Source organism: Microcaecilia unicolor, chromosome 2 (genome assembly GCF_901765095.1).
Source record: "Microcaecilia unicolor chromosome 2, aMicUni1.1, whole genome shotgun sequence".
Taxonomy (NCBI): domain Eukaryota; kingdom Metazoa; phylum Chordata; class Amphibia; order Gymnophiona; family Siphonopidae; genus Microcaecilia; species Microcaecilia unicolor.
The window spans coordinates 495,324,911-495,349,154 of NC_044032.1; the positions used below are offsets into that span (position 1 = coordinate 495,324,911).

General features: G+C 41.4%; 1 protein-coding gene across 1 annotated transcript; it reads left to right on the top strand.

Moving 5' to 3' along the window:
* The first annotated feature begins 13,315 nt into the window (after nucleotides 1-13,315).
* On the top strand, nucleotides 13,316-15,205 carry ADRA2C (adrenoceptor alpha 2C). The gene has a single exon (XM_030192585.1). The coding sequence runs from the start codon at nucleotides 13,723-13,725 to the stop codon at nucleotides 15,016-15,018; it is 1,296 nt and encodes a 431-aa protein (XP_030048445.1). The 5' UTR covers nucleotides 13,316-13,722; the 3' UTR covers nucleotides 15,019-15,205.
* The last annotated feature ends 9,039 nt before the right edge of the window (nucleotides 15,206-24,244 follow it).

The following is a 24,244-nucleotide window of genomic DNA, read 5'->3' on the forward strand; positions in this document are numbered from 1 at the left end:
TGCCTACATCAAAATTGATTTTAATTAGCACCAATAATTGCTTGTTAAAAAGCCAATTATTGGAATTAATTGGTCATTAATCAAATAAATGATGCATGCAAATTAGGCATGCACCCAAATTTGCAAGCACAATTTTGGGAAAAGTTTCTAGTATCAGGGGGTTGATACATAAAGAGAGGCATTTTCGATATGACATCTAAATAGGATTTTCGATATTTTGCTGAAAACATCCAAAAATCAAATGTCAAACATGGCCATTTTCGAACCAGAAAAAATGTCTACTCTTTTGTTTCAAAAATGGCAATTTCCTAGACATTATGTGCTCAGTGCATTTTTTGTGACGATTTTTGAAGAAAAAACCAAACATCCAAGAGAAAAATGCACAAAAGAAGCCACTGGGACATATGATGGGGGGGGGGGGGGGCAGTATTCTTAGTAGACAGGCTATACAGACATCCCGACAAAGCAGTGGGGCACCCTAAGGGGTGCCACAGTGGTCTTCATATAAAAGGAAGGTCCCAGGTATATACCTCACCATTACCCCCTTATATTATATGGGGAGCCCTCCAAAACCCACCAAAAATGTACTGTATCCAACTGTACACTGCTATAACAGGCCTTATGTCTGCAGGCGTCACCAATATATAGCTACAGTAGGTTTTCGATGGGGTTTGGAGGGTTCACATTTTGACCACAAGTGTAACAGAGTGGGCTATGGGCCTGGGTCTCCTTCTCTACACTGCAGGAACCTGCTTGATGCTGTAATAGGACTGGCCATAACATCTGATGCTGTCATAGAGGCTAGTATGTACTCTTTCTTTCACATCTTTGGGGGTGAGAGGGAGGGTCAGTGATCACTGGAGAAGTAAGAGGGATCATGCCTTAATCCCTCCAGTGGTCATCTGCTCATTTAGGGCATCTTTTTATGACATAGTTGTGATTGAAACAGGTCCAGACCAAAATGTCCAACTTTTAGCCCTGATCATTTTTGTTTTGTTCCATTATGGTAGAAATATGTCCAAGTTGTGGGAACTCCCAAATCCTGGCCCCTACATACCCCTTGTAATTTGGATGTATTGCAGATGAACTGCATAGAAATATGCCTTAAAAATGTGTTTCAAAAATAGTGATTTGGATGTTTTTGTAAGAAAAACATTTATCTGCTGCTTTGTGCCACTTTTTGGATATTTTTCTGTTTTGAAAATGAGCCCGTATGTAACGCTAACTATAAAAACAAACAAGCAAAATAAAAATAAAAACTATGAAAAATAATTTTAAAAAACCCCTCTCTAATCTTAACTGACAAACTACACAGTCTTTTGGGTCTCTCTCACACAAGTAAGCTCTGTGTGTGTGCAGTCCTCTGTACTGTTTCTTTAAACTGGAAATAACATAAAAATCAACTTCTGATATTTAAACTTTGCAGACAAGGTTGCTATAAAATCCTTGCTGCAGTGTTTCAAGTTATATCTGGATATTTAGCATCAGGTGGTACCTACATACCGGTACTGAATATCTGGGTATAGATTCACCACTGGAAGTTATCTGGGGCCACTGATATCTAGTGTCAGTACCTGGACAACTATCCAGTTATCCAGCTAATGGTGCTGCATTTCAGTGGTAGAGTAGAGTCTCGTTTATATAACCATCACTTATCCATTAGTTTGGCTTATCCGACAAACCTCCGTTGACGTCAAACGATATTTTTCGTTCCAGTAGCTTGAGTGATCCTTCAGTCCACCCACCAGTAAAATCTCACCAAACAGTGAGACACATGATTAAAATTAATATTTGGAGTGTTTCAGGGGTTATATACATAAAAGGAAAATCTTTACATACCTGGATTTGGGTTCTAATAGTTTACATCCTTCTGAGAATCTGGAAAGGATTTACTGAAAAACATAAATTTAAAAGACATTTATTTAAAAGAATCCATATCTTAGTTTACTTTATCTGGAAAAAGGGGAAGCCTGGAGCAAACTCAGTACTTATCTGATATTGCTAGTTTGTTGTATGTTGTTGGGAGATCCTGCTTGGGAAGAGATGTAACCCTAGACTGATCCTGTGAAGCTGAAATACAGATTACCAGTGTATGGCCTTTAAAAGACAGAAGAGAGAGCAAAATAATAATTTGGACCTGTCCCTGCCCCCACCCCCATTGATACCATAACAGAATATTTGTATTCACATTATAAAGTTTGTTGAACTTGTTTCCTACTGTTATAAATATTTTTTTCTGTTATATTTACACATGTTTTGACCAGCTTTGTTTTCTCATCATCTGTAAGAACATAATTGTTGCCATACTGGGACAGACTGAAGGTCCATCAAGCCCAGTTAGCATGTGAGACCTTACTGCTAAGTCAATGGGTGGCAGTAAGATCTCAGCCCGAAAACTGACGCAGGCTGGTTTTTATTTTGCCGCTCGTCCATTTTCAGCCCCCCCCCCCCCCAAATCATATCTTTTTTTCCAGTCGCACTGAGCAAATCGACCTGTACACATCTAAAACACGCACCTACACCAGTGCAGGCCACTTTTAGGTGTGCCTTAATAAAAGGGCCCCTCCAATGCCAGCTACTGGATACAGCCCGGCATTGAATTTTCAGGTTCACTGACGACCGTGGGAGTTAGCCGGGCTGCCTGCCACGGTCTGAATATCAGCTCCATTGAGGCCACACAGTATGAGCCTATTTTATAATGTAATTTGGGTGCCCAGGTTCCATTACAGAATACTAACCTAATCCAGTATTGGCTTGCCTAACATTTAGACACCCACATTTATATCAGCCATAGAGCTGTCATAACTATAGATACATAAATGTGGCAGGGACATAAGTACATAAGCATTACCTTATTGAGATTGCCTGAAGGTCATCAAACCCAGTATCCTTATCCAACAGTGGCCAATCCAGGTCACAAGTACCTGGCAGGATCCCAAAAAAGTAAATTAGATTTCATGTTGCTTATCCACAGGAATAAACAATGGATTTTCCTCAAGTCCATCTTAATAATAGTTTATAGATTTTGTTTTTCTAGGAACTTGTCCAAACGTTTGTAAACCATTCTATGCTAACTGATTTTACTACAATACTCTGGCAAAGAATTCCAGAGCTAACTATATATTGAGGGGTCCTTTTTGCCAAGCAGCAGTAGGGCTACTGCAGGCGTAGCACTTGCCAAATTGACACTATCATCTGGTTAACATACCCACCAAACGGTAATTTTAAAGATGGCACACGCTGTTTCCCGCGGTAGAAAATATTTTTCTATTTTCTACAGCAGAGGGCATTCCCAGCAGTAATCGACAGTGTGACCACATTGGCATGTGCAGCATATGTACTGTGCTTGTAGCATGAGAGCCATGTCAATGGATGGTGGTACGGGCTCAAGCAGTACATAGCTGCACACTACTTTGTTTTGGTTACATTTGTACCTCGTGCTTTCCCACTCATGGCAGGCTCAATGCAGCTTACATGGGGTAATGGAGGGTTAAGTGACTTGCCCAGAGTCACAAGGAGCTGCCTGTGCCTGAAGTGGGAATTGAACTCAGTTCCTCAGGACCAAAGTCCACCACCCTAACCACTAGGCCATTCCTCCACTCCAATTTTTATTTTAGTGCAAGGCAAGGGTGTAGCTATGAGGGGCCATGTGGGGCCTTGGCCCCCACAAATTTTGTCTGGACCCCTGGTTTGGCTGGCGGGGGTCCCCAACCCCCGCCAGCCAAAACCTTCTTCAGCGCCAGTCTCTGGCACAGCCGCATTCACTGTCTGCCCCCTGCTCTTCTTTCACGTCATTGTGCACAGGAGGAGCAAGAAGAAAGAAGAACAGAGGGCAGGCAGCGAACGCGGCTGCGCCGGAGACCGGTGCTGAAGGCTTCAGCTAGCAGGGGTTGGGGACCCCTGCCAGCAAAGGTATTTGTTTGTCAGGGGAAGCGGCAGGGAGGCAAGGAGGCGAGGCGGTGGGGGGGTGAGGAGGTGAGGCATGGCGGTGGGGGGGCGGTGGAGCGGCAATCAAAATGTGCCCCCGACCTCGGGCTCTGGCCTCCTCCCACTGTGAGGTCTGGCTACGCCCCTGGCGCATGGCCATTTACTGCCCTCATTAAAAAAAAGCTTTTTCCCAGTTGCGGTAAAAAATGGCTTGTTGTTTGCCAAAAACATGCGCCCACACTACCACAGGCCACTTTTTACCATGACGTAGTAAAAGGACCCCTGAGTGAAGAAATATATTCTCTGAATTGCTCTAATTGTACTACATAGTAACTTATAAAAAGTAAACAAATTATTCACATCTACCCATTCCACTCCACTCTTTATTTTATAGATCACTATCATGTCTTTTCTCAACCATTTCTTCTCCAAGCTGAAGATCCCTAAGGGGACCTTTCACAAAGCAGCGGTAAGCCCAATGCGGGCTTACCAAATGTTAAAAATGAACTACTGCCGAGGCAGCATAGCCACCGGCAGTTCTGAGTTGAGCGCACACCATTTCCAGCACTTCCCTGAATTGATTTTTGTCTAGTGCACCTCTAACCCAGCGGTAATTGAGCAATGCCATTTGCTGCCCGGTTACCGCTGGGTTACTACAGGAGCCCTTACCGCTAACTCAGTGGGTGGCAGTAAGTGCTCCCAACCGGATGGCCATGTGATAAGAGTTATCTTACTGCATGAATATTTTTTTTTGGGGGGGGGGTTGGGGGGGGGTTACCCGCTGTGCTAAAAAAAAGCCTTTGGCACATGGAAAAAAACAGCTAACGCAGGGCCTTTTTTTCCCAGCAGCTTAATAAAAGAACCCCTTAATATATAGCTTTCCTCACAGGGGAGTTGTTCCATCCCTTTTATCATTTGGTTACCCTTTTTTGTACCTTTTCTCAACTACTGTATATCTTTTTTGAGATGCAATGATCAGAATTGCACACAATATTCAAAGTCACACCACGGAATGCTACAAAAGAATTATAATATTCTCTGTTTTATTTTCCATTTCTTTTCTAATGTTTCCCAACATTTTATTTGCTTTCTTTTTTATATAAAGTGCTATTTCAAACATATTTACATCAAAGAAACTTTGAAAAGGAAATAATGCAAGAATCATGCATAATCAAGTCAATCAAATATATTTAAAGGGAAATAAAGAACAAACAGAGAAGATTTCTTGCTTTTAGCCCACATTAAAGGGGAGAATAAAAAAGGAGAATACCAAAGGAACTGGATTAAATAAAGAAACAAATAAAAAAAACAAAGAAGTAGTCAGATTAATTCTTATTCAACCTGGAGGCATAATTATAGATTGTCCTTAAGTAGACTTGTATTCTCCAGATAGAAAAGAAGTTGAGGGGGTTCATATAAAACACAGGAAAGGTTTTCAAAATCCAAAATGCATTTCCAGGGATATCATAAATTAAATTTAGCTCCCAAGTCAATCAAGTTCTACTGGTATGTTGAAAACTTATTTCTACAAGACTGTGTTGACCTGGGAAAATCAGGGAATATTGATTTTTTTTCCCACCCAGAAATTCACAAGAAGATCAATGATTATGGAGAACAGCTTCTCTATTTTGTAGGAAAACAAATGAAGCCAAAACAGTTGCTCTAGCTGTAACGTCATCCATAGAACTTTCCAGTAGAAGAGTATAATGGAAGATGTAAAGGATTGCTTTTCAACTCTGCTTTGTCCGATAATACACTCTGAAATATTTTGTCTTTGACCAAAAGTAACTTTCCTTGTAAATACAAAAACAAGTTGGAATGTGGAAGATAAGGCATGTCTCTGATCAATTCAGTTTGTGCAGGGGGGAAACAGGATATGCTCTGAGTTCAGGAGATGAGCCACCTGGCCAGTGGTTTGTTTACTTGGGCCAGAAGCATGAGACTGCATCCTCATGTACATTCTCGTAATTTTCCTTAGCTTCGAACATGAGTTCTAAGCCTTATAAAAAGGGAGGCTTGTTGCAGCAGAGTTTTGAGGCTCATCTGTGGGTGGACGCACCGTGCAGAAAAGATTTGTTCCTAGTCATAAGGAGACTTTGGGCTTTCACTGCAACGGGCCTCCTGGATGATGAGATAAGGGCCTGAAATTCCTGACCAGTGATGTTGTATGTATAATATGTATATATCTGTCTTATAGCTTTCTTTTAGTTAGATGATTTAATCATTGTATATATAAATGTAATAAATAAATAAATATCTTAATCATTGTAGATTTTAGCACCTCTAATAAAGGTCTCATTTACCTAATACAAATCCAAAAGAATCCACAGTAATTATTGAGTAGTCTGTGTCAGTGAGACAGGCTGTAAATCCATAGCAGTACAGAGAGTTACATCAAGACTATCTGTTAAAATTTCAACCAGAGGCGGAGAGAGCCTAGGTCTTGTGGATTCTATAGCCTGCTTAGTTACAGAAGATGATAGAAAATATATATTTTGTAAAGGTGGAAGGATTTGAAGGAAAGGTGTGTCTTTTTGTGGATGACACGAAAATAGCCAATAGAGTGAATACCCTGGAGGGAGTAGAAACGATGAGAAGGGATCTCTAAACGTTAGAAGAATGGTCGAGGGTCTGGCAGTTAAAATGTAATTCTATATTTAACTTTCGGGCTCCAATCCCTGTAACTGGTGTTTAGCTGTCAATTACGAGCCAGTTCAACAGCACGTTTATCCTTGCCAGTCTGGTCATCCATAATGCTCATCATACGACGTAGCACAAGAGCCCGATAATGTTTTTTGAAATTGGCTATTATGCCCTGATCAATAGGTTGGATCAGAGAGGTAGTGTTTGGTGGCAGGAAGACCACCTTGCCGTTAGACAGCCTGACATCATCACTGTGTGCAGCACAATTATCACAAAGCAACAAAATCTGACGCTTTTGTGCCCACATTCTAGTGTCTAACTTCTTTAGCCACTGCTTCCAAATTTCCCCAGTCATCCATGAATTTGTGTTAGCCTGGTATGACACAGGAAGTCGCTTAACATTCTTGAAGCAACAGGGCTGTTTGCTTTTTCCAATGACAAGTGGTTCCAACTTCTCACTCCTATCCATATTGCAGCAAAGGAGGATTGTCAGTCGGTCCTTCGACGTTTTACTTCCTATAGTTTCAGCTTGTTTGAATGCAAGTGTTCCATCAGGAATCGCTCGCCAGTAGAGACCATTTTCATCAGCATTGAAAATGTCACGAGGTGGTGCAAACTTGTTCAAAATGTTAGGAAGAACTGAAACAACCCAATTTTCAGCACCAAAGTCATCAGTGTTTTGTTTTTCATCATGCTGGTTCTTGAATTTTATGTTGTTCCTCTCCTTCCATCTTTCTAACAGTGGTTTTGAATTCAGTTAGTCCAAGACTTTCAGCTAGCTGATTAGCTTTCTCCATAAGCAGTGGACCACTGACAGGAAACTGTCTGCTCCTGACTTGAGAAAACCACCGAAGAATAGGATCTTCTACCTCCTCAGCTTTTCCCGCCCATTTTCGTTTCCTGTGTGGATTTGTATTGTTTTGCCAGTGTTCCAGAAGCTGGTCTTTCGTGCTTCAAGATATGTGAAATTTGACTGGGATTGACACCATATTCTTTAGCAATAGATGCTTGACTTTGTTTGTTTTCTAATTTTTTAAGAACTTCTATTTGTTCAGCCAGTGTTAAAGTCTTGCAGTTGTTCAATGACTACTCCAGTCTACACTCTAACAACATTCTTTCGCTTCTTCTGCCTGTGGACGTTAACCAACGAGATTTCAAATTTACCGCCCCTTTGTCACGCGCCAATCAGCTTCCATATTCCGCGCGTGCGCTTATGCGGAGTCTTTTCTGCAGAGGAGCGGTCTTAAACCATGCATATAAGCGAATCTTGCACTTATCAGTGGTGCGCTAAACCGAAGTTTGTCCCCATAGAAATTGATGGCTCCAAAAACAGGACCGAAGTATGGCATGCAGTTAAACAGAGCATACGCTTATCTGACGTGAACGTAAATGGAGTGCACTGTATATATTTTTTATACATTTTGTACCTGTTTTGTTTTTTTTATATAGACTCCTGAGGAAGGCACTTGCAGTGCCAAAACATGGTACCTTGTACAGTCTTCATTTAATAAATTATACTTCAAATTTTGAACGTCTCCGGTCCATTCATTGAAGAACCTAGTTCTGTTCCCACTCCTCCTTTGCTCCAGAGATTACCCATGGGACACTGTTGTTCTTTATCCACTCTGGTGGATTTCTTGCTTCTGTCACGGCCATTTACGCCATGTTTTACTTGATGTAAATCCCAACACATAAATTAGGTGCAGAACGGGTGTATTGTATAAAAACACAAACAGATTTTAGAAACCCCCACACCTCGCCCATGGACACAAATCCTTTTCAGCTATGTGACTTAGAATTTAGATGCACCACATTACAGAATATGCTTAAGTGAATTGTGTTCCTAAATCTTAAATGCCAACTAGTGCTGATAATTGCTTATTAACATCCAATTAACAGTGTTGATTAGCTTGTTAACCAATTAAGTTACAAGCATTGTTATAGAATACGCTTCATTTTCCGTGCAGAAATTAAGACACCATATATAGAAATCTGGAGAAAATCCACATTAAGTGCCTGATTCTATGGCGCCTAAAATTAATGTGTGGTAGGCAATCACACTTAAGCATATTCTAAATACCACACGTAAATCTATGCATGGTATTTAGAATACAGTTAAGTGTAGTTCTTGGGACTAAATCTACACATCTCCATTTACGCCAATGAAAAGAAGGCGTAAATCCCTGCATGTAGATTTACGCGCACTGGCCCATATTTTATAACTATGGATTTGGGGTTTTGGAATGCCACAAAATGCCCATTTCCATGCCCCTAACCATACTCCTTTTGCCTGTGCATATTAGAATTTAGGCACAGTACATTACAAAATATGCTTACCAATGTATGTGCATAAATTCTAAATTTTGCCAATTAGTGCTCATTATTGCTTGTTAAGAGCTGTTAACAAAGTTTAATACCTTGCTAAAACAATTAATCTACGTACATAGTTGTAGAATATGCCTAGATTTATACACAGAACCATGCATAACTCTAGGTGTGCTATATTGAATCTGGAGGTAAGCTAGTATTGAGCAAAGGGCATTCTGCAACAAGCGCCCTTTCCTGAACACTATCTTAGCACAGATCGTTCCAGCATCTATTTTTGGGCACTATTTAATGAATCCAGCCCCTCATGTGTAGACTCACCCCCAAATTCTATAAATGGTGATTTAAATTGTGTGCCCAATTTCCGCATGTAATTTAATTGAATAATGAGACAATTATCCCCTTTATTTGGAATTTTAACAAGCCATTATTGGTGCTAATTCATCATGTGTAAATTTAGGCATGGGATCCAGCTGTAAATTTTACAGGTGGGTCCAAAATATGGGCTTGTCTGTGGGATGGTCATGGGCAGATCAGGGGTGTTCCTTTAATTTATGCACATTGGAGTTCTTTTACTAAGCTGTGGCAAAAAGTAGAGTGTGGTAGTATGAGCGTGTATTTTTTGCGCATGCTGGGCCAGTTTTTACTGCATCTGGGAAAAAGGGCTTTTTTCCAATGGGCCAGGAAAATGCCTGCTAAACTGAAACCAGCATGATATGCATAGGTGCACAAAGAAATAGGTTTACAGATATAAATGCACAAAATGGTATATATTCGTATATAAAGAGAGAGTGCCAATTGTCTGTGTATTTTTCCAATATGTTGTGCATACATAATTTACTTATATACTCTTTATGTCTATTCCTTAGATTTTATTCGTTTTTAATGTTTACATTCAATTATTTGTAAGGCATTGCATACATATTTGATGCAGTATCATTTTCCTGGCTCTTATGTACCATTTTATGTTTGACACAAGAGTCTTTATAAGTAAACAAACATACAAACGTTGTGAGGTCTTTGTATAGTAACCAATGTATACACTATTATCTGTTTTTCAACTGTATATCTACATATGCTTTTTTATTATCGTATTATTTTATTAGTATTGTACCTTGTAATATTATTTATTACAAATTATTTTAGCTCTTTAAACAATTTAAGTTTCACAATAAGATATGTTTTTGTTTTTATTTAATGTTTATGTGTATATATGTGTTTTGTAGACTCCTGATGCAGGCCTGATGGCTGAAACACAACAGTTGTGTTGAGTCTTTTTTCATCAATAAAAACAAGTGTTTTTAAGATCCATCTCTCCAGGCTTTGTATTCCCGTGGTCAAATATCCCACTTTCGCCTATACCTGTGTTCTTCTGTGGGGCATTCGAGTTCTCCGCAAGCTTGCGGATTCTTTTGATACAATTCAGGGTATCCACTCCTAATTTAGGCATGGGGATTTAAACCAGTGTTTCGTTAGTGTAAATGGCAGTGTCTAAAAATTGTTGCAGTTCCTGGCGCTAAGCACTATTCTGTAACATAGTCACATTCACTATCATTTCAAGATAAAATCAACAATGAATATGATATGATATACTTGATCATAGTCTTTCTTCAGTGTTTCTGGGACATAGACCATATAAGTCTACCCTGCTCTGTCCTGAGTGGAGGAGTAGCCTAGTGGTTAGTGCAGAGGACTTTGATCCTGGGGAAATGAGTTCAATTCCCACTATAACTACTTGTGACTCTGGGCAAGTCACTTAACCCTCCATTGCCCCGGGTACAAAATAAGTACCTAAATATATGTAAACAGTTTTGAATGTAGTTGCAAACACCTCAGCAAGGCAGTATATCACGTCCCATTTCCCTTTCCCTATATGAGATTCCAAATGGAATGTTGAGATTCTGTTGCTACTATTGGAGATTCTAGATGGAATGTTGCTATTCCACTAGCAACATTCCATGTAGAAGCCTGCCCTTGCAGATCAGCAACGCGGCCGTGCAGTCTTCTGTTTCTGTGTGTCTGACGTCCTGCACGTACAGACTCACAGAAACAGAAGCCTGCGCGGCTGCATTGCTGATCTGCAAGGGCAGGCTTCTACATGAAATATTGCGGAATATTGCTGGTGGAGGAGTAGCCTAGTGGTTAGTGCAGTGGACTTTGATCCTGGGGAACTGAGTTCAATTCCCACTGCAGCTCTTTGTGACTCTGGGCAAGTCATTTAACCCTCCATTGCCCCTGGTACAAAATAAGTACCTGAATACTTGTAAACCACTTTGAATGTAGTTGCAAAAACCTCAGAAAGGTGGTATATCAAGTCCCATTTCCTTTTCCCTTATGTTCCAACTACAATAAATGGCACCTAACTTTGGGCCCCTTTTACCAAGCTGAGGCAAAAGGGGACCGGCGCTGGTGTTGGTGTGTCTTTTACACGTGCGTCTAGGCCCCCTTTTCCCATAGCTGGTAAAAGGGAAGTCTCGCCTTACTGCAGGAAATGGCTGGGTGGCAAGTAAAGCACTTGCTGTGTGCCTATTTCAGGGGGGTGCCCTTACCGCCATCATGAATACTATCTGGTACACTCCGGTACTACAAAAATAACTAAATTTTTGTAGCGCTGGAAACAATGGCTTGCTAGGGGTGGGAAGTACCACCGGGCTGATGCGATAGCCTGGCAGTACTTCCTGTGTAGTGAGTGGTAAGCCTGTCTACCTTCCATCTGTGAATTTCTGACATTCACACCACTGCTAATGGCAATTTAATTTCCTTTCTCTCAGGTATTCCACAATGTCTTTTTTACTTTTCTGTTTTTTCCCCTGCATTTTTATTTCTCTCATCTCTAAGAAAGAAAATTAAAAAAAAAAATCTCTCTCCACTCTTTCCTACCTCTCTTTCTCTTTGTTCCTAATGATATATTTGGATTTGGACTGCATCACATCTTAACAAAAGTGCCCATATCAATGCCCTTTTCTGCCCCGAAAGCCTCCATGTCCAGCAGTTTATTATCTGGTGTTCAAGCAATCCTGGCCTTGCAAATGTTGATCATCCTTCTGAATCTATTCCCTCATCCTCTCTCTCTTTTCTGCTACATAAGCAGATTTCTCCCCTTAGAGAGTTTTCTCACAGATTTTTTACTTCTGCAGTAGAAAAAGCAATATGTGAATGCAGAAGATCAGAAACTAGTAATTATTTATGGGAAAAATCTTCACTGGAAAGGCCATGCCAAAAGAGCTTCAAAAATAGGAATGCTAAATATTGTCAATGTGGAAACTCCATCGTTATGTAACCAAATATGCATTGACTTATGTAACAGCCATTACACGATTAGCTCTGCCCATATCACAAGAAAACGTACTGTAAATCTCCTTTACATTTTTTTTTTAAAGGTGGTGGAAAATTATAAAATTCCCCACTCTGCCAGCTTATTTCACAAGCTGGTCTTACAATCAAAAGAGCCAAAGCAGGATTTTTCACAGCTTTGCAATCGAAGTTGCAGAAGATCTGTTATAAAGTATACTAAAGAAAACAAAAACTAGATCTTGGAGGGAAAATGCAATTTTGTGTAGCCTCGTGGACAGTAATGCTCAAGCTCTGTTATTCAGAACCACACATATACTGCAAGGCTCGGGAAGTTGCAATCACTCTTGGTGAGAAAGGTTAATATTCCCCCCGTCGCTATATTGCGAGCGATTATAGCCTATAATGATAGATCTGACTTTTTTTTTCACCAGCATTCTGTCGCCAAACTCTGATGATATGTGAGGTAAGACTGACCTCAAGCGTACGATCCCTTTCATAGCCAATTCGCGTCCTCCCCGGTGCTACTTTGAAATGTCAAACAAGCAGATCGATCTATATAAATCGGTTAATGAATATTCTTCCACAATAAAGTGCTACAGAGGCGCGATAGATATTTTAAAGAGACAATTGTTTTCTTAAATCCTTTCCTCTTCCATCAATTTCTCACATTCGGAAAAGAAGAGCTTGGTCCAACTCGGTGATGGCACACGGCGCTTCTCTAAACTAGACCCCGCTACGCTTTGGAGATGGGGATCGGGAATTTGCAACCCGGAGGGGGAAATGAATCCGCTGTCTGCAAAACAGGAAACAGGGAGGCCAGGACTCTTGCAGTACATGGCATTTTAAGTGATTGCATGGCATGACATGATTTCTCCCCCTGAGGTGCTGTCAGCTGAAGCTCTGAGGGCGGTACAAGGTCTAGAAAGGAGAAGGAAAATAAGGAAAGAGCCACTTACCAGGAGTACTAAGGAACATTTGCTACACTAAGTGAGGAAAGAGTGTTAGTTAAATCCAGTTGCACTCGCCTGGGAAAGTAGCAGCAGTGTTGTCAGACACCAGCACTCAAGGGAAGGATTTATGCTGCAATACAGCAAGGGAAGGAAGGAAAGAGTTCTCTCTCAGCCTGGCTAATTCTGGATTTCCTGGTTCCTCCTGGCTGAAGAAAGAGCAGAGGCTCAGGAGATGACCTGAAGAGGTTCGGTGCAGTCCCAGGATCCACCTCTCTCCTCCTCGCACTGCCCCTGCAGGATTTTTGGATCGGAGGGAAGAGGGGAAGGCAGGATACAGCACGCTGGTGGATCTGGTTGCAAATGCCTTTTTCGTTTTCCGTTATTGCAGAGTGTGTGTGTGTGAACGAAAGAAGAGCTGGCATCTCGGGAGTCTGTCTCTGGTTTTAAGATGTCTTTCTCTTAGCCGTCCCGAAGCACCGTGAGGGGAAAGAGATCGCCCAGGATGGCTGATGATGAAGGCTGAGGAGCTCATCCCTGGGCAGGCACCGGTCACACTTGGGCTGCCTGGCAGGGAAAGATCGCCATGGATGTGTCGGGGAACGCTAGCGCCCTAAACCGGTCCACTGCCCTCCAGAACTCCCCGGGAGAGGGCCAGTACTCGGACACCGCCGTGGCCGGCTTGGCAGCCGTGGTCAGCTTCCTGATTGTCTTCACCATCGTGGGCAACGTGCTGGTCGTGATCGCAGTGTTGACCAGCAGGGCTCTGAAAGCCCCCCAGAACCTGTTCCTGGTCTCCTTGGCCAGCGCGGACATCCTGGTGGCTACCCTGGTCATGCCCTTCTCCTTGGCCAATGAACTGATGGGCTACTGGTACTTCGGCAGCGCCTGGTGTGACATCTATTTGGCCTTGGATGTTCTTTTCTGCACCTCCTCCATAGTCCACTTGTGTGCCATTAGCCTGGACCGCTACTGGTCAGTGACCCAGGCCGTGGAGTACAATCTGAAAAGGACCCCGCGGAGAATCAAAGGCACCATCGTGGTGGTCTGGCTGATTTCGGCCATCATCTCCTTCCCGCCTTTGATTTCCATGGACCGGGACCCCGAGGATGACATCTTCCCTCAGTGCAGACTGAACGACGACACCTGGTACATCCTGTCGTCCTGCATCGGCTCCTTCTTCGCCCCCTGTGTCATCATGATCCTGGTCTACGTTCGCATTTATCAAGTGGCCAAGCTGAGGACCAGGACTATGTCGGAGAAGAAATCCACCAAAGAGGGCTCGTCCCACACCGAGAACGGGCTGAGCAGGGGGACCTCTTTCAAGTTGCCCGGGGACCGGGAGAACGGCCACTACCCGTCCCTGGCCAACATCAGGAAAGCCACCGAGCTGGAGGATCTGGAGCTGGAGGAGAGCAGCCTCTCGGAGGGCAAGAGGAGGAAAAGCAGCAGCAGGGAGGACAACACGGACTCGGGCAAGGAGAGGAAAGCCAGCAAAAGCAACTCGTGTTCCAAGCAGTCCAGTCGCCTGTCTCGGACCAGCAACAAATCCATCGACCTGTTCTCCTCCCGCAAGAAGAAGCGAAGCAGCATCTCCAGGAGAAAAGTGACCCAGGCCAGGGAGAAGAGGTTCACCTTCGTGCTGGCCGTGGTGATGGGGGTGTTCGTGGTTTGCTGGTTCCCTTTCTTTTTCAGTTACAGTCTTTACGGCATCTGCCGAGAGTCCTGCGAGATCCCGGAAACTTTGTTCAAGTTTTTCTTTTGGATTGGCTACTGCAACAGCTCCCTGAACCCGGTCATTTACACCATTTTCAACCAGGATTTCAGGAGGGCTTTTGCCAAAATCCTTTTCAAGAGGAAGAAGCGGCACTTTACGCACTGAACTTGGCCGGACTTGTTGGGGATTAATGCTCGGATCTGAAATGCTACTCGGTGGGAACAGGAATAGATCTGATCACCGGTTAGGTATTAACCAGAAGTCTTGGCGCTGTTATGGGGATCGTTACTTGAACGTTTTGACAAAAGCAACCCCGAGAAACAATCTTGAGAGTTTATACTATTGTACTACAAAAGCCAGGGACACTTTCCTATGTCTGCTCCTTCTCGGGTCTTTTTTTTTTTTTTTTTTAGTATTTCAATTAGAAATGAACCAGTATGGCACCGGAAAACGAAACCACACTGAAGACATTCGTTTGACAAGAAATTAACTTGTTTTCTGTTGATGTATTTTTTTTTTAATCTTGTTTTAGGCCAACTTTGTTAATGTATGACAAACACAGAAAGGAGCTACTCCCGTATGTAGACTCCCCTCCCCTGTCTCTTTCTTTAATGAAATGCCGATTTTAATTTCTCCATTACAATTCGTCTCAATACAGTAATAAAAAAAATGGTGAGGAGGAAACAGCTGTTGAAGCCTTCTGAAACCTTTAATGGTTTATTTAGAAGAAGAAGAAAAAAATGCTTGATTGCTCTGTGTTGAATCTTAAAAATTGAATTATTTAGAAAAGTTAAAACTAACATCCCTTTAAATAAAAGCGATCCACCTGCAATGACCAGGGTCGGTAGAGAAAACCCAGGGCGTCTTCACTTTGCTCAAGATAAGACCGAGGGAGGATAGATGCTCTCTCTCTCTCTCTCTCTCTCTCTCTCTCTGAGTTTTCTAACTATCATTCAAGCCTAGAGGAGTTTGCTGCACAAATGTAGTCTATGAAATTATATGCACATACATATCGTGTATATTACGCACCACACACCAGTTTAAAAACAAATATTAATTGTGCTGGCTTCCAGAACTAAGGCACCATGGTTCAGCCTACAGGACGCTCCGACCTTGCTTGATTCTTGCTTCAGGTTTGTGGCTTTGCTATTGTGAAAAGCAAGGGTGCTGGCTTTAGACAGTACTAATAGATATCACTTCAAGGGAGATGACCAGGGCGTGGCAAACTAAATATATTTTATTTGCCAAAGTGTAGCCTTCGCTGTTTACTTTGAATGAGCAATAAATAGAACTATTCAAATATATATTGATTTTAGGGGTAAAAGTTGGAAAAATCATATGATAACTAGGCTTAGATCTTTCACTGTGAAGGAAACAAAACAAAAACCAGATAAACATGTTTCTTCCACCCTAAGGTGCATGCTGTATTGAAATGCGAAATTATTTCTTATTTGTGCCTGCAACTGCCCACTTCTCTGTTCCATATTTAGGTTAAACTATACAAGAGAAGCATCAACGTCAAAACGTGCATTTGAAATGTTCAAAGTAGAAAAGTGATGCTGCACAGACTGCTTGTGGGCAGCTTTCACTTGCAATGTGGTTATATGCTGTTTTGTTTTTTTTTTGTCACAAAAACATTTTATTACTATAGTAACCAAAGCAACACATGGCACACTTTCTGCCTCATGCAAAAGATGCAAAATAGATGCATTATATACAGAGAGAGAGAGAGAGACAGAGAGAGAGAGAGAGAGAGAGAGAGAGAGAACATATGGGTGTATATGAGAGAGTGTGTGTGTGTGTGTGTTGTCTGTGTGTCAGAGAGAGAGAGAGAGAGAGAGAGAGAGAGAGAGAGAGAACATATGGGTGTATATGAGTGTGTGTGTGTGTGTGTGTGTGTGTGTGTGTCAGAGAGAGAGAGAGAGAGAACAAAACAGAGCATCTGTAATTTCTAGGATGAGTAATTTTTCACTGTGCACCTCTCTTGTCAGTTTTAATTAACTCTTGCTTAAAGTCAGGATGTTTAAGTGTGCATCTAGTTGAAGTTCTGGGTGCTTCAACACCTTTTAAGTTGAAGAGGGCAAAAAAAAAAAACCAAACAAACCTTTGCTTTTGCCCCCAAGCTTGTAAGTTGATGATGCCTTGAGGGATAAAATTTTGGTGGGTCCTTTCCACTAGTAGTCTACCCCATTCCACTGTCTGTGAATCTGCTTTTGTCTCCATCAGGTCTTATATGGTTTTACCTTGAAGGATACTCCCAACAGCTGTAAAGACCTCCGATTTGTGCAGCTATGGTGATGCCAGCATTCTCCGCCCTCCTTTGGAAAGTTAGGAGCGTACTGTGGTTATAGTGTGCTCTGCTGCTAATGGCAAAATTTTTATTTCATTTCATTTCACTTATTTATACGCTGCATTTCCAGAACCAAGTCTGGGCCCTCCTAAAGCAATGTGGAAAACCCTAATAACATTTTTTTAAAAAATACAGTAAAAATAGACCGTGGATGCAAAACTTCAGTCCTCGAGGGCTGCAGACGGGTCAGGTTTACAGGATGCATGAGATAGATTTTTCATACAGTGGAGGTAGTATTCATTCAGATTTATCTCATGCATATTCAATATGGATATTATGAGTACAATAGACCAACTAACCAAAAACAGGGACAACTTTCAATAGCCCATCAACTGCTCCATCCCTCAGCTTGTAAGCTGCCTCATAAGTACATAAGTAATACCACACTGGAAAAAGACCAAGGGACCATCGAGCCCAGCATCCTCACCACGTTCTCCGTCAATGAATTCCAGAGTTTAATTATGTGTTGGGTGAAGAAACATTTTCTCCGATTTGTTTTAAATTTACTACACTGTAGTTTCAACGCATGCCCCCTAGTCCTAGTATTTTTGGAAGGTGTGAACAGACACTTCACATCCACCTGTTCCACTCTACTCATTATTTTATATACCTCTATCATGTCTCCCCTCAGCTGTCTCTTCTCCAAGCTGAAAAGCCCTAGCCTCCTTAGTCTTTCTTCATAGGGAAGTCGTCCCATCCCCGCTATCATTTTAGTTGCCCTTCATTGCACCTTTTCCAATTCTAATATATCTTTCTTGAGATGCGGCGACCAGAATTGAACACAATACTCAAGGTGCGGTCGCACCATGGAGCGATACGGCATTATAACATACTCACACCTGTTTTCTATACCTTTCCATATCTTTCCGAATAATACCCAACATTCTAAAATGCATCATAATACAAGTCTTCTATACCACTAGACGTAAATGACAGCCACTGCCTAACGTGGGCCTACTTTTATTAAAGACAGGGTAAAAGCCACACCTTCATTCATACAAAAGACTATGTAGTCATGACTGATTTCACAACAAGGAAACAACAACTGGTAACACCAGGGGCGTAGCCAGACAGCAGATTTTGGGTGGGCCTAGTCAAGAAGTGGGTGGGCACCAAGTGTTCTTCCCCCCCCCCCCCCCCCCAAATGCGATGAGGCCAGTATCAGCAGCTTAGGAAGCTTAGACTGCTGAAGTGGAAAGCAGTGTTTTCAGCACCATCAGGGGGAGGTCTTCAGCTGGCAAAGCTTGGGATCCCCACTAGCTAGCACTAAATATGTGCTGCTGTTGGGTGGGCCTGAGCCCTAAGTGGATGGGCCCCAGCCCACCTGTGGCTAGGTCAGTGAGTAACACCCCTGTTCATGAAAACTACCACCCTACTTCTCAGTAAGGAACTTTCTTCAAGAGAGAGTTGTACATAGAGGAGGGGTATTCTATATATTGCGCCTGAAAACATCAGCGTGGAAAACATTTTCACCTATGCGTATTCTATAAGCGGTGCCTAAACTTAGAATATATAGAATTACGCTTAGTTGATATCCCAGCACCTAAAACTAAGTGCATCCATTCACACAAATGATGTAAATCCCAGCACATAGATTTAGGCATGCTGGGTTATATTCCACAACTATGCATGTAAATTTTGGAACACCCACAAAAATGCTCATTTCCTCGCTCATAACAATGCCCCTTTTTGGCTACATGCATTAGAAGTTGGGCACACTGCGTTAGAGCATACCTTTACCTAGTTGTGCATGTAAATTCCATTTATTGCCAATTAGTGCTCATTATTGCTTGTTAAGTGCTGTTATCAATGCTGATTGACTTGTTAAGCCAATTCACTTATACAAGTTGTTACAGAATATGCTCTGATTTCAGCGTGGATCTCTAGGCACGCTATATAGAATCCGAGGAGAGTGGCCTCATGCTGCAGATGGTAAGCCACATGGAAGGTTCCCACTTGAATTCCCAGGTTGGGATTGTCCTCTGAATTGAACAGGGTTGGCGATGTTTATCATTTTTCGTTTATTTCAACCTGATATATCACTTGGCAAGCAATGAATATGGCAGTTTGCTATATATAAAAAAAACAAGTATAGAAAGGGAAACAAAACAATTTATAGGAAAGACTTATGATGCGATAGCAATTTCAAATCTCTAGCTGGAGCATATGCTATGGGGGAGGGACAAGGGGCGGTAGCTGTGGCTAACAACTAAATAGCCAGTCAGAGGCTCATGGTGGTCAGGTTCTGAAGGCTACATGTTCTCCAGCCAAGGCTGAAATTACAATGACCCAACTAAGCGTGGAGGAAGCAGGGGAAATTACAAGAGGAAAAATCCCTGCATAGGGCAAATGAAGGCTCATGGCACCAGATACCACCTTGGCTCTGACTGAACCAGAAGGGCATAAAAGGCAAGTGGACTTTTGTTTTAACATGACAAAGTAGCATCCAGTCTTGAGTTTAGAAAATGAGAGCTTCCCATCCCCTTTAGCAGGTTTTACTTGAACAGCAAATATTCTCTCCTAATTTTTTATGAAGGGAGATTGTAGCCAATGTTACTCCGATATGACACTGAGCACATAAATCGGCAAGATCAGCCTGCTATATGGGCAACTGCTGTATGAATATTGCCCTATTCATCAGTTATCAGTGGCACCCCCACACTATTTGGATATTGTCAGGCAGAGAAAAGCTAGAATGCTTTCATTCTTCCTAACTCTGGGGGCTTTTTTTTTTTTTTTACTAAAGTTTAGCTCGAGTTATCTGCAGCAGGGTCCGTAGGAATAAAATGGGTCCTGCTGCAGATAACTCAAGCTAAGCTTTAGTAAAAAGCCCCCTCCGTGGGCAGGAAGTCATATTCAGCCAGCGATATTCAGCAAAAAAGCTGACCTAAAGTAAACCACAGAGCTATTTGGAAAGCAGCTGAAAATAGTGATATACCGCAGTCATTAAAAAAAAAATATATATATATATATATATATCTGAGTGGTTTACAAAAATTATTCTAAAATAGGCTGAGGTTTAACGCAGAGAAAACAGAACAAAAAGGACAAAACCTATGAACATAAGATAAGGCAAGAAAGCTAAACAAAAAGGAAGGAGTCGAGAAAAAGTAGTTACAATCTTCATAGGGTGGAAGGAACATTATGGAAGGGCAGAAGAGGGAGCAACAAGCTAAGGTCTGTAGAAAGAGCAGCTCACTTAACCATACTCTCTCTGTTCTGAGAAAGAGCCTGAGAAAAATAAAATGTTTTCAGGTTAGTCTTAAACATCTGGAGGGAAGGTTCTGTCCTACAAGGACAAAGGAAGGCTGTTATAAAGCTGAATGTATGTGATGTTTATATGTCATGGCCCTCATTAAAACAAATGTTGATCACAGTGTTAGAAAATTGATCCCCAGATTTTCATATATTTTCCTTAAATTAACTTTGCAAGTAAGTCTAAAAGTTGATAAATTGCGGAATTGCTTGAAATAAAACCCCCTGCAATATTATTTACACCAGCAATCTGTTCTGACACAATAAATTGTGAAAGATGTTCTTGCACTTTTTTTTAAGATGATAACAATGTATTTTCTTAAAAGTGTAGATCTTTCTAAATTTATTATGTTTTTCTGTTGTATTTTTAGTTATTCTTTTTGTAGAAAAGACATATTTTCAGATCATCTTTTCCAAGGAAATGTTTTTCTCTAACAGGAGTTGCATAAATGTAAGTTGGTAGCAATGTGAGTAACCAAACGAATGTAAGGCTACATGAACTAGTATGCATTAACATATTAAGATGCATTTAAATATTTTAATTGCATTGATGAGAATTAAGAAACATTAATGCAAGTACTGCTGTACTCCATGTACCCTAGTTACTAGCTAAATGCAAAGCTCACATTATCATGTATTGCTGTGCATTATTTCAGGTTAACCTGTGAAGGTACATTATAAATCAGGCTCCAAAATTGTTATGCATATTTTATATTGATACATAAGAGTTAATTAATTCAGGGGCCCTTTTACTAAGCCGCGTAGGAGCCTATGCATGCCCAATGCACATCAATTTGGAATTACCAGCCAGCTACCGCATGGCCTGGGCAGTAATTTCATTTTTTACACACTTCCACTACGTTCGCCGGAAAATAATTTTTCTTTTCCAGCGTGCAGCGCTAACCGGATGGTAAAAGGCATTGTATGCACGTAGACCATTACTGCCCGGTGAACACATGAGACCTTTCCGCTAAGTGAATGGGTGGCGGTAAGGTCTCAGACCCAAAATGGACGTGTGCCAATTTTCATTTTGCCACACGTCCATTTTCGCACCCCCCCCCCCCCAAGAGCATTTTTTACAGGTGCGCTGAAAATGGATCTGTATGCATCCAAAACACACGTCTACACTAATGCAGGCATTTTCAGAGCACCTTAGTAAAGAGACCCCTCAGCTAAGACTATTTGCTTGTGAAAGTATGAAGGTAACAAACACAAAAAGGGCATGCGCTGAAAACTGAGCATGCGCAGGTGCCAGTATTGTGGAGAGTAGAATTTTGTTACTATCAGGGGAAAGTCTTCAGCTGACAGAGCTTGGGATCTCCATCAGCTACTGCTAAACATGTGCTACTGTTGGGTGGGCCTGAGCCCTAAGTGGGTGGGCCCTGGCCCACCCAGGCCCACCTGTGGCTATGCCACTGGACCATAGGTTCCAGCTCTGTGGGTAGAGGGCTTCAGTGCTTTTAATATTGCACAAGCTCCTTCAACGTGTTCAAAGAAGGATAATGTGTGTTGTGTAAGACTCCCAATTGTTGTGAAACGTTAGGGCTATAAGGCAAATAATATGCATAGGGGACCTTTTACTAAGCAGCGGTATGCACTAACACATGCTTACTACATTATTATTATTAGCATTTGTATAGCGCTACCAGATGCACGCAGCGCTGAACACCTGACACAGTCCCTGCTCAATAGAGCTTACAATCTAAAAATGCTAAAAGGCACTACTGCAGGACATGCTTAGGCATCCCATGGCAGTTCTGGGATCAGCATGTGCTTCCCATGCACTAAAACATTTTTTATCATGGGGGCATGTTTGGAGGCAGAGAGTAGGCGTGCCCTGCTCTAATCTGGAAGTGTGGGAAATCACTGCGTGCTGCCTGATTAGCATGGGGTTAGTACATGAGCCCTAACTGCCTAGTAAATAGGTGGTGATAAGGGCTCACATGCTAATGGCCATGCACTAATTGGGGAAATTAGTGCATGGCCATCAATAGGGAAATAGAAATTGTGGCCATGCCAAAATTGGCCTCAGTATGTGGGAAAGCCATGTGCTACTGATACCACAGGCTACATTTTAACGAGCTTAGTGAAAGGGACCCATAGTATTGGCTGCGAAAGACACTGCATGTACCTTGACTTTCCAGAGGACCTTTTGAAGGTGTAATTTAAACCATTCTTTTATCATTTGCAAAGGTAAGTGTGCACTTTAAGCTAAATTAACAAACCAATATTCAAACACAGTATCCCCCGGATTCTATATATCGCGCTGAGATTTCTGCATGGAAATCAAAGCGTATTCCATAGCAATGCACATTATGTAATTAGTTAAGAAGCTAATCCGTGCTGATAATTGGAAGTGAACAAGCAACTATCTACACTAATTGGCATGAGTGGAGTTGAATGGGTAGATGTGAAGCGTCTGTTCACGTTTTCCAAAAATACTAGGACTAGGAGGCATGTGATGAAGCTACAATGTAGTAAATTTAAAACGAATTGGAGAAAATCTTTCTTCACTCAACGTGTTATTAGACTCTGGAATTCGTTGCCAGAAAATGTGGTAAAGGTGGTTAGCTTAGCGGACTTTTAAAAAGGTTTGGATGGCTTCCTAAAGGAAAAGTCCATAGACCGTTATTAAATGGACTTGGGGAAAATCCACTATTCTGGGAGAAGCAGTATAAAATGTTTTGTACATTTTGGGGATCTTGCCGGGTATTTGTGACCTGGATTGGCCACTGTTGGAAACAGGATGCTGGGCTCGATGGACATTTGGTCTTTCCCAGTATGGCAATACTTACAGTATGTACTTATGTACATTAATTAGAATTTATGCGCACTACCCATTAAGCGTATTCTGCAAAGTGGTGTGCGTAAATTCTAATGTATGCTGCTGAAAAAGGGGCATGGATATGGGTATGGAAAGGGTGGGTTATAAAACATACCTGCTCTGTGCCTAACTTAGTCACCAGTATTGACACTGTTTTACTTGGCGTAAATGGCCGCACCTAGAGTTAGGCGCTGTCATGTCTGCTTGATGTATTCTGTATACCACATGAAAATTTTGGTTTATTCTATACAGTACACCTACATTAAGGCGTACTTTATAGAATGCGCTTAGGCTAATTCATTTCGGCACCAAATATTTAGGCGTGCTATATAGAATCTAGTCCTATATGCAAATAACCTGGGTTTAGAAATCCTTTTTTTGTGCATGCTTTGTCATTTAGAAGTATATCTTTTATTATTTTTGAATACATTTCAGTTGATGTCATATTCATAACAGGATATACAATATTTTTGAAGCACGGTGGTTTTGTAGCTCTTTTCTTCTTTTGACAGTGCAGCAAATGCTATAATGTCTTGGTCCTATAATGTTATTTTAGGTATAGTTTGAAGTGATTTCCCAAATATTATATATTTTCTTTTAGTGGTGAAAGTAAAACTTCATATTATACCACATAGGTGTGGTCAGTAGCCATGATATAAAGCTGTTGGGTAATTTGGGTTTTCTTTTTTTTTTTAAATTTAACACTAAGGAAATAATCTTTCAAGATGTTATTTTTTTCCTTTTCCACTCATAAGTTATGGAAATATTTTCCATCGGCTATGACTAATGAAATAATTTCTTTGTCAAAGAGGCAGCCTTTTTAAAATAATAATAATTATTATTATATTTAACCTTTGAAATATATCAAGAACAGGCATAATAAAGAAGCAGTATAGTCAGTTGTGAGTTTTATCAGTTTTGATTGTAGTTGGTTGCATCAAAAAAGAATTCTGACAGTTAGG